General features: G+C 37.1%; 1 protein-coding gene across 3 annotated transcripts in view; it reads left to right on the top strand.

Annotated features, from left to right (window-relative positions):
* Aff2 (AF4/FMR2 family member 2) overlaps nucleotides 1–12,112 on the top strand; it is a 482,974-nt gene that overhangs the window by 388,255 nt on the left and 82,607 nt on the right. For all 3 annotated transcript variants that reach the window (XM_027433386.2, XM_027433385.2, XM_027433387.2), the window contains one exon: nucleotides 6,300–6,337. In XM_027433386.2, the coding sequence (XP_027289187.1) occupies nucleotides 6,300–6,337 (38 nt within the window). The remainder of the gene's footprint in view (nucleotides 1–6,299; nucleotides 6,338–12,112) is intronic.

The raw sequence follows: 12,112 nt of genomic DNA, 5'->3' as shown, positions 1-12,112 counted from the left end.
AAAGCAGAGACCATAAGCTAATGAGAGGTAATAAGCATCAAATTTGGAAGTAAATGCCAGAAGAGTAAGGGAAACAATGTATGACACCAAAGGGAATGGAATTATTAGTGAGAGTCCCTTGTCTTTGCAATGTTAGTAAGAGTCTTCTTTAGTAGTAGGATGGACCCACATGCACATGAGCCTAGAAGTGATCTCTCCTACTAAAGTCTTTATTTCCAGATGTATGGAGCCTAGATTCCTTCAGGACACTCTGTCATAGCCAGAATTCAACAGCTATGCCTCTCAAACTGCCAAGATCCTTGATTCATTTCTGTGGTAAATGTTTATTGACTATTAGATGCAAGACATGGTTCTTTTAAACATAAAGCAAACTTACCCTAATCTATCCTGCCAAAATTCCATTCCTGCCTTCTATATGTATTGTAGGACTTCTGGGTACTCTTCCAGGTACCACTAAAAATACAATGATAGGTGGCATCTTCTAGTCCTTGAATGTAAAATTGGAAATACAGCCAGGAATCCAGGTTCTATACAAGTTGAGTGACATTTTTCCTTAATCTTTCCTCCTGGCTACGTATGCTTAATGCTAATTGGAACCTCAGTCTCCAGGATACAATCTATCTTCTTATTTTACTCATCCAAGTGAAATTCATGTAAATACTATAATTAAGAATTTAACTTTTATGCTGGGCATTGGTGGCATAGACCTTTAATCCCAGCACTTGAGAGGGAGAGGGAGGTGGATTTCTATGAGCTCAAAGTCAGCCTGGTCAACAGAATGAGTTCCAGGATGGCCAAGGCAACACAGAGAAATGGTGTTTTGAAAAACCAAAAAATTATTTTCATATTTGAACAAGTGCTTTCAGTATATATCATTTTAGTTGATTTAGCAAGTTCTGTAGGCATTGATTTGAACACCTTGCTGAGGAGCTCATTTGTCAATAGAGGAGTTCTTTCCTGAACTAAGGTAATCAATAAAATTTACCAATGCATGTCACTAGGTTGGGACATATCTGTGTGAATAGTTAAACATAAAAGGAAATGTGTGGCAATAAAGAATACAAATCAATACAATAATTGATCTTCTGTCTTAGTGCTGCATTGCCTAATGTGCAGTTATTTGAAATTATCTGAATGAGTGAATTTTCCCCATTTAACCAAGAAGCATAAATATTCAGCTTAGGCATACATGCCTGTAGAATGGCAGAGAAAAGCATATAAGTGTAAGAGTTATGTATAGAAACACTAATAAAATAATATTTTAGGTGTGACTGACAGTATTGTTATTTATTACAGAAAAAGCAGTACCTGAATGCATATCCTTGTAAAAATGAGTCCACTGGTACAATATCTCCAGGCCATCTGAGTGCTTGCTTTGACAACCTCAATATAGATGAAATATATAGTATTACATTTGTTTTCTATAAATCATCAGTGGGTAATGTACAAGTCTGGATGTAACTATTCAGACCTTCCTTTTAAATGCCCCCACCTCAATTCTCTAAATTTTGTTTGGTTTGATGGTCAAGAACAGTAATTCATTGTAACCACAGGGTCCAAATCACACTAAAGAATTTTGGAAAGTTTTAGCATTACAGAGAAGATGACTGACTGACACATTTTCTAAGTTGCTTATATGTAGAATTCTCTTCTTCAAAATGTTGAATGTGCTCTACTAGATGGAGTTCAGTAGGTAGCCACTTACTGTCCTTCCTTCTTGTGGTGAGACCTGTATATCATGTGCTTCTTGTGGTGCAGTATGGTCCCTGAGTCATTTTAGCTTCAGCACAATACATGGATTCTTTATGTAAACGAAAGACTAAGTTCATCAGGTTTTTAAAAGTGTTTAGTTTTAAGAAGGCAGATTTCTAATTAACAGTGGAGAGGCTACTTTAAATGCCCTCTTCTGATAATGAGATTGATGACTAATTCATATGCCATCGCATAGCCCTCATCCAGCAGCTGGTGGAAGTAGAAGCAGACACCCACAGCTAAACCTTGAACTGAACTGAAATCCAGATGCAGAGAAGGAGGACTGGTGAGCAAAGGTTCCAGACCCCCTGAATGTGGGTGTCAGTGGGGAGACCTTCAAAGTCTATGGGGCCTCTTGTAGTGTATCACTATTTATCAATACCACAGGCATGGTCTTTAGGAGCCCATCCCACATGGAGGGATACTCCCTGAGACTAGACATAAGGGGGTTGGCCTAGTCCCTATCCCAAAGAATATGACAGACTTTGAAGACCCCCTGTGGAATGTCTCACCCTCCCTGGGGAGCAAGAAAGGGTATGAGATGGGTAGGGTGTTAGTGGGGGGGCAGGGGAGGAGGGAAGGGAGAGGGACCTGGGATTGACATGTAAAATATGTTTGGCATAAAATGTTAGTGAGGAAAGGAAGAGCATCCCTATAGTGTAAATTGCAGAATGAGGGATTTCTGAAGGACGATAAGCTGTAAATGAGGGTTCATCAAGACGGGTATGATGGTGGCACACACTTTTAATTGCAGCATCTGGATGGCAGAAGCAGAGAGATCACTTGTTTGATGCTAGACTTGGCTATGCAGCGAGAGTCTATCTCAAAAACAAGAAGGATCAATCAATCTTCCTAGGCTTCACTTAGAGAAAGGAGGGGCAAAAGGGAAAGAAAGGGAAGGAGAGAATTTTGGATGGTATGTAAACATGCTTGTGACCCATGCCCCTACCTCCACTTCCCAGAGTGCTTACCATCAAGCTCCAAGAATCACAGAAGATTCATAGCTATGTAATGGGAGACGGCACTCACCTGTTTCATTGTCTCCTTGGTACTTCAGAGTCTCCTGTTAATACTGTTTTCTAGACAGGGGCATTATTTTCATCTCAGAGCTATTCCTGATATGGAGAAAGCAGCATCGTGGCATTTCTTATCCTTATTGCAGTAACTGCATATGTTTGATACTGGGTCCTGATCTCTTCTTGGTAAATCCATAATCAATCTTACCATTAAACTGAACACAGAAGCATCATCTATAAAGCACTCACAAATGATGTGCATGGTGTTCACTTAACATACTGAAGTTCTGAGCACAGCCATCAATGTTGAATGCTAACAATGGTCACTGACATAGAAAGGGCAGGAATGATTATCTTCATTTTCAAAATGAGAAAACAGGGGCTTAGGAGTTTTAGTCTCTTGCTAGTACCATAAACAGCAAATCCAGAACAACAACCAATCTTATTAACATTTCCAGTACCTTACTCTTTTACTAACAGGTAGGCCTAACCTATGGCCTACTGACTGCAGGTACTCCAATGTGGCTATGAATGAAGCATGACACATTTAAACATGACAATGTCAAAATATTGGGCACTTTTGTACAGTGCACTGACTCTCATCATGTCATACTACAGCATAATCCTTAAAAAATTTTTCATTATGTTTCCTTACATGAGAATGTCCTCCTTGGTAAGATATGTATCATGATACATAAATACAGACATTATAAATTAAAGCAATGTAACTGTTAAATGTCAAGTATTCATTTTTTCCAATCAATTTAAATTAGCTTAATGCATGTTTTTAAACTGAAGTTTAGCTGTGGCTTTCTTAATGCTTGGTGAATTACACTATGTCATTTCCTTTTAATTTACCTTTTGCATCATGTCTCACATTCTACCACATATATCTGGAATGTGAGATTGTCTTCTTGAATTTGCCCATTTCAAAGATGGACATTTTCTCCTTATACATTTTCTAGAGTAATTCTTTCATGCCTTAAAGGCACATATAATTTGCATCCGAAAATCTGCTTAGATTTTTCTTCCACATCTCCTTAGTATTATAGTCCCCCATAGCATGCCTATAACAAAGTCAAATTACAGCAAATGTAGAGAATATAAATTGTAAGCCATGTCTCATCTGACATAGGTTCCCTGTCACCATTTAGTTTAGAAATTTCCCATGATGATCACACAGGATGACATGTGCATATTTGGATATAACTGTGAGACATTGAAATGACTGTAAGTTCGTTTTTAAAGGAAAACAGAACCTCTAAGCACAGACATTTCCAATTGATAGCCAAGCAATCTAGAAAATATAATTTGAATTACATTATAGTCTTAAACTAGCTGTATACAATGGCATATGTTTCAAAGAACCTGGTCTGTACCAGGATAAGGCTTCTGATCAGAGAAAAAACTGGGTATAATTGATAGTTGTAAAATAAGAAAGAGAAGACATTTTCAAAAAATGTGTCTCTTTTTCAAAGCTGGGTTTAGGAATGTCAGTTTGATTTCTTCCTTCTACATTTTCTGCCAGTGCCATGCTCACTTTATTACATCAAGCAAGAGGAACTACTGGAACAGTGCCTACTATAGGGGGATAACTTACAGCTTCTAGAACAGACTTGTTAGCATTTTAATTGTAACAGTTGAATTGATATGACTTCCACAGTGATTCATTTTCAGCTGACTACAATACCTTATTCCTAACCAGACAGACTTTAGAGGGGAGAACTGGAGAAAGCAGGGGAAAGGAGGAGGAGGGAGATGTGACAGAGTTAGAGGGAAGGGAAAATAACAAGGATAAGAAAGAGAGGGGGGAGGAAGAGAGAAAGCACAAAGGGACAGGGAGGGGAGCAGAGGGAGCAAAGGGGAATGTGCATGCCTATGCGGACCAAGTGTTAGTACCATAGGAAAGGTCAATGACCAGCCTTGCACTTCTTGCCAGCATCTTTCTCTTCATCTATCTGACCTGGAAGAATCCATAGTGAACAGTGTTAACACCATTTATCTACATGGATTGCATAGGAATGGTCTCATATGCCCTAGATATAAATGAGAGGTTTTTGGGGGAAGCCAGACATTGTTTTCTCATTTTTACCTGTTGCCTCATTTCCTAGCTGTCTTCTTATTCTAGAACTTGTCAAAATTCAAATTCAGGCACAGATGGTGAGAAAATAAATTTTCCCTAACAAGGCAAAGTAAGTGCCTGATATTAACAGATGTTTATTTACTGACAGATCCTGAGACTTAATAAGGATGAAGAGCTTATATTTCCAACACTAATGTTTGAGAGTTGGGAACTGTATGTGGCTATTAAATGCATGGATTTGACATAGCAGAGTTCCACATATTGAATTTCACTGATGATTAGCTACAATGTCAAGTACAGTGTGAGAGTGGCACTGTTGAAAATGATTGCCTCAGTATTCTGATTTATAGCACTGGTCTTCTCACTTAGACTCTACCCACTTTAAGATTCACAAACAAGGTCCTTTAATGGATATTGTTTAAAGTTTCTGAACAAGCCTGAATATTGTCAAACTGCTACTTCATTGCTCTCCATATTAAATGTTTTTCTGATAGCCTGAGAAAATCTAGTAGAAAGCAAGTTTGGTTCTGATTACATAATTATGCTACAGATATATGAAAAAAACATCACTCAAGCCCTCCAGGTGCTTAAACAGTTTGATAGACTGTAGCCATTCTGCCATCAACACCCCCAGCTGTGTTGCTTAGCAACATTTTAATTCCAGAACAATCGAAGGAGATGAAATCCCCATGGAGAGGGAAACAGAAATAAGAGGGCTGTTGACAGATGATCTGAGTTGTTTCTTCTAATATACTGTGAAGATCACTAGCTCTTTTCATGAATGATAAATGGACTGTATACAGATCAATGGGTTCAGCAATAAACTGGAACCAGTCTCCATGTCTAAGGTGACTCAGGCCATGAGGCCCAGAAATTTCCTCATTTTGAGATTAGGTGAGTATTTTCCTAAAGGTTCCAGGGGAGGAAATTGATCTTAGTATTGGGCATTCCTTGCCCTTTTTCAATGTCTGCTACTAAATGTAATTTTGGAAAAGAACACTTTTTGTCCTGTCATAGTGCGGGTGTGGTAAGGTGTTGGGAAGAAAGTTAAAGGTAAATGATCCACTGCCATAGGGCCACCATGCTTTGCAGCCCCGTCTCATGTGGTCATGTCAATTCAGTCAGGCCACATTGGGTAAAGTTAGAGTAAATGTAGGGAAGGGAGGGTATGCTTGTGCACCCAAGAGCCCACTTTGATGGTTCCTGCTGAACTTTGCCAGGTGCTCTGACAATGCCTTCTGTGTTTGAACACTTGGACAAGTAAATACATTCTCTGAGAAAGAAAATTGTTTTCTATGCCACTGCTTATCCATGGGAGCTTGTTTCAGTTCACTCCTAATGTTTCTATAAAGCATTTGCTATCTTTCTACTGCTTAGTGTTTTGGTTACTAGTTGCAAAGATTATGCCTGTTAATATTGTCTAATTGCATTTTTCTCTCTTTTTGCAGGCTGTTGAAAAGGCAAAACCCAAGAATAATCCTGTGAAGTAAGTTATTTTTGCAAGTTTAAGATGTTAATTTTAATGAACTCTGTGCATGGGGGAAATTAAGGTCATAAAAGACTTGTATTTTGCATTAATCTCTATTCATGACAATTTAAAGACAAAAACAAAACACAGGGGAAAACACCCTCCAATGAACAAGAAACAGCTTATATTTTTCCACGTGTCCCTGATGAGGAAATGCCCCAAGTTTACACAGTTTACATAAATTAATATGTGCCATCATGAATGGCTGCCAAATACTATTATCATCATATTCAATGTATACTACCTCAAGCCTTTGGGGTTTATCTCATGCTAAAAAGATTATATTTTTAATTGCAAACCCTGGACCTGTGACAGAGACATAAATGCCTGATCATGTGCCAAGTGATCTCTAGCCACATGGGGAGGTTTGCACCTTGGCATCAAGGCTTCAGTATTCTGTTAATGTAAAGCTCATAAAAATACATTTATCTGAATGGGGGGGGGTGCTAACAAAGACCAGTTACTAAAGCCAGTTACATGCCACTGTAAGACATGAAAATTGTAAAAGAGGCACACAGTGCTATTTTAAATATAGTACATGTTAGGCATCCTGTCTTTTCTAGAAGAGAGATTTTAAATTAAAAGGAATGATTGTCTTGTCTGTTGGGTTTGTGACATCTGATTGCAATGTTATCATGCATACCATTGTTACCAGTGACATGGCCAAAGAAGGACTTGTTCTATTACTGGGTTATTTTAGGTCTTGGAATATCACGTGTCTACAAAGTATGTGTTAATTTATGTCAGGAAACTTACATTATAGCTAGTACAAAATACTGAAATCGGAAGTGCATTTATTTTTTATAGTTCTTGAAGAATAAATCAGATATGTGAAGAATAAGAAAGTTGTTTCTGTAGTGTAAGAGAACTAGCTTTTCCAGAACATATAGGTGGTATTTAGCATACCAGTAAATTTAAACTCTGATTCAGTTTCCAAAGGTACTGTATACTGTGCTTTCATGTTTTGGTTTTCTTATCTAACACAATCTTCTCTATCCATAAAACTTGCAGGGCCTTCTACATATTGTATTCATCCTCTGGAAGCCAGTTTAGTAGTTGAGTTTTTAATCTTGTCTGGTTGAGGTTAGACTCTTCTCTGAACCCTGGCTTCTTTTCCATCTGTTTACTTTGACAGCTCTTCTACTGTGAACCTGTGTCTGGATAGCTCCACAGATTGGAATATGATGCTAATGGGGGCAGGGCCAAGGCTTAATCCCTGGGTAGTCCATTAGTGATGTTCTTTCCCACAGCCATACTACACCCCTCCCTGTAGTATGGTTGTATACACATGTGTGATTCAGGTCTTAAGGGCTAGAACAGTATAAGTCTGGCCCTCAGTGTGGCAAGTTGCTCCAAGAAGAAGCTCTTCCTATAGGAAATTAGTTCAAGCTTCAGCTTCATTCTTGCATGCACAGAACAGCATTTGTCTCTGTATGGGGCTGGCTGCATTATATTATAATCTAATATCCTGGAAGTGGGGCAGGCCAGTTTTTTTTTTGTCTGACCATTGTAAAAATATGGCCCTTCTTTTTTTAAAGATTTATCGCATCTCTTCCTTATTTTATAAACATTTTTATTAGATATACAGTTTTCTGTCTGCATGTATGCCTTCATGCTAGAAGAGGATACCAGATCTCATTATAGATGGTTATGAGCCACCATGTGGTTGGTTGCTGGAACTTGAACTCAGATCCTCTGGAAGAATAGCCAGTGCTCTTAACCACTGAGCAGTCTCCCCAGGCCAATTTTGTTCTTCTTGTAATTATACATTTTGTGAATTCTTATTAATTCACAATGCAGATTCCATCTAATATTTGGCTTTTTAAACTGTGTTTAAAAGAAGATAGAAAACTTGGAAGGACCAAAGTACTGTGAATCTTCTTTCTCTTAAGAATATTTTAAAATATATACTCAGCATTAAAGATAAGTTAAAGTGCTAAGTATTTGGAAATATCTTCTCACTAAATAACTCAGTGTTAGTTTATGGTGCTTTGTTGTATTTGGAATGATGGCATCAAAAACAGCTGACAGCTACAGCTATATGGACACTTCCAGAAGAAGGTCATCTTCCTAAGCACAGTTCCAGGGCAGAGACTAGAGCATTATTTATTTACTCCATCTGGCAGAAGAACAACAAAAGGTTTTTTTAAGTTTGATATACAGTGGATCTCCTGTCATTTCTGATTCCTGTCAATGAATTTTGGTTACACATAGTGCACTGGAACGCATAATAAAATAAAACATGAGCTACATTTTCTCAATGAATGAGTAGATTGGACATAATTAAGAAAATGGTCTTTCTGGGAAGTTTACTTAGAGGCTTAAAAATGCTGTTAGCTCTGGCCTATTAGGTAGCCACCATTAAATCATAGGAACTGGTATGTTGTAACTGTCCTTATAATCTCTGTTACTCTTATTTATGACATGTGTAAAAATGGTTCCATATTGTTCTCCTTCCTTCTAGCTGATCTTTCTCTTATTACTTGTCTTTGGGTCTCTAGCTAGATTGAATATTTGGCTGCACTTTTTGAACATGAATTAGAAAGTTTCTATGCATGCTTAATGGAAAGTTAAGGTCTAGTGTCATCAGTTACAACTGAAATATAAACACAGAGTTGTGAAGTGACCATTTGAGGAGATTTTTATATAGTACTTTTGCATATAATTTGGTAAACACTTAGAAAATGCGTATTTTCATGACATGTGAAAATTAACATGAATTTCCAATATCAATATTCACATGAAATTGGAATTGGAATATAGATGCATTCCTTCACTTGCATATTATTTGTAATAGTTTTATGATGCAGTGCCAGAGTTGAATAGTTACAGCAAAGATTATCCTACACATGCTTACAATGTAATTCTATATAGTACAAGTTCGCTATCTCCTGATCTAATTGGCCAGGTAGGAAAAAACTGAACAACTTTTCATGATACTACAAGTTAAACTATCAAGCCTTTTACTTTGGAGGATGTTAAAACTATGAGTAGACATTTACTGAGAGATTATTGGGTACTCAGGATTTTTTGGGACTGCTATATCACCTGGTTGTTATTACAAACAAAGCTGCTCACTTTTCATTCGCTGTCTTTGAGTATCTGATGAGTACATGATCCATGATAGGACCATGATATCTCAATAAACACCGAACATTTGCCTACAACATACTGCTACTTTGTCACATTTCAAAAATCACATGTTTTTCTGAAATTATGTTACCTTTAGATCCAGCTAAGGCTATGTTAACGATTGTTATAGTAGTAATAGGTCCACTAACTTTGATCAAATTCCTCCCTAAAAGCTCACCCCCTATACATTTCTCAGCCACTCATTCAATTTATTTTCAATACCTTTATGGGTGTAAGTTCCTTTCATCACTGTGGTAAACATTAGTAGATATTCCATATAAAAGGGAATAAATATATACATGTCTAAGGAATGTAAACACATAATATCCCCATATATATATACTAATGACCTTACCTTGACTATTAAATATTACTTCTAGGGTAAGACTCAAAGTGACTTTCCTAAGATCAACAGTCATGGCAAGAGATTCCTGGTTTATTTCTTTATATAATGGAACCACAGTGGCAACAAAGCTTGATAGGTATAGTAAAGTTAGAGCTCTGTAATATTTTAGAAGAGACTTTCACTTGTATATTAAAGTGCAGTAGAAATCATCCCCAAGATTGTCACTGTAATAACAAAACCTGAGAGACATACAGATTTCTCCTACCATATGTGACTTATCACATACAGTTTTGAAAAAGGAAAATCTACATTTCTGTTATTAAGACATATGTGATAGTATACTTCTGAAAATGAGAATTGCTTTTGGCTAAAAATCCATGCACTAATAAGTTGACTTGAATCTAACTAAGGTTGACATCTGTGGAAAGAGAAAAAAGAGGGAAGCATAAAAATCTCTCCTGCATTTACACTTTAACATTGCAGAACATGATAGTTGTCTTTCAAAACTCATCTAGAATCAACTGGGATGCTGAAATTAGAGTTTTATTTGAGAACTGATATATCTTGTAGATATGGTGGTTTCATTACTGAAAATTGGAAATGACCGGAAAGATTTCCCTGAGCATTGTTTGTATATTTTTCATTAAGTTGTGCAATGGATATTTCTTTAGGACCTACAGAGTTCCAAGAAGTGTAGGAGATGCAGAGACATCTAAAAGTAAATCTGGCACAGCTCTTCCCTTGAGGAGTAAAGCATCCAGGAGCAATGATAAAAATCCTTTTGTGAAGAACAAAATAGAAATGGGAGTAAGGGTGATGGACATATTTGTTATGCAGGAAGTGATAAAGCAAGAAAGAAGTTCCCAGGAAAGCTAGCACTATTAGAGTTAGGGTGGAAATGATGAAGCAGAAATATTTGCACAATGAATGTAAGTGCTACTAGTTTAATATACTAGCTTGAGGTGGGGCAGGAGGTAGAAGGAGTTCTAGCTGTCTGGCAGTGAAGGGCCAAGTTGAAAACTAAAGTGAAAGAAATTAGATTTATGGAGTCAAATAACGCTGAAGAGCTCTTACCTTGTAATGAGCATGAACTATCAATTCGTACCTCAGTCATTTAGACACTAACAAAGTGTTAATATACCAGGGTTCAAGTCCTGAGGCTGACATCGGTTTAACATATGAAACTGAACTTATCCTTCCTTGCTCCAGGAACTCAGCAAGGTTATTTATATGGTCCTTCATATCTTAATAAAAACAAAAGTTTAAAAACTTGTTTCATAAGAATGAAGTAGCATGCACATATCTACACAAATATATGTCCTCATCTATCATGTCTAAATTTTACATTTGAGAATTGGAAAACAAGAACCCATAGAATTATAGTTTTATAGGAGTCCATTCGGTTTGTGTGCACACACATGAGTATATTCCCCATCTATCATTTCTGCATTCTACATTTGAGAATTGAAAAATAAGAACCAATATAATTATATGTTTAAAGAGGTCTATTTGGTTGAAGAAGAGTGTGGCTCTAGATATGTTGGGCTCAAGCTCTGAAATGATCCCTTGTGTAAGTTTTCAGAAATTCACTTTGAATGCTCTTTCGTAAATATTATAAATATGTAGAATGAGAGTGGATTCATCACCATCATTCTTAGTGATAAGACAATGGGTTATCAACTGTGTTTTGACAAACACTAATCTTGTGTGTTTGTCTTCTTTAGAACAAGAAGATTACAGCAGCACATAGCTTAGCACATAGGTGGGGCTTTCCTGTGCATAGTCAGAGGATAGTCATGATCAGAGAAGTCCTGTAGACAGTTCTGTTGAGATTTGTTTTACCAAGAGTTTCCCAAATTTGTTTGGCTAGAGAACATACTTATTTGGGATAATATATCATGGGATATTAAATGAGAAAATTAAGTCCATATGACGAAAGCCTTGTCTCTATAGGTACTTTAAAAAATCCAGTGCTCTAATAACTTATACCCAGTCTCTAAGGAGAATTCCTGAAGTAAATATACTATCTTCAAAGGTCCTGTGGAAAGTAAAGAAACCTCTACTCATGAGATCAGAATATATCACTTGTATATCTTTTACTGCCACAGTCTAAATAATTTCTAGAATTGCAAACATCCTCTGGTACATCCCTCAGTGAGAATAAGGAACATGTAGGTGTGGCTCCCTCTGGATGGCATAGACAATTACCAGCAATCTGCAACATGCCACACCAGAGTGTACCCTGTCTTCTCATA

The sequence above is a fragment of the Cricetulus griseus genome, chromosome X (genome assembly GCF_003668045.3).
Source record: "Cricetulus griseus strain 17A/GY chromosome X, alternate assembly CriGri-PICRH-1.0, whole genome shotgun sequence".
Classification (NCBI taxonomy): domain Eukaryota; kingdom Metazoa; phylum Chordata; class Mammalia; order Rodentia; family Cricetidae; genus Cricetulus; species Cricetulus griseus.
The sequence above is the reverse complement of the archived record's forward strand: the minus strand, read 5'-3'. Positions and strand labels throughout refer to the sequence as shown.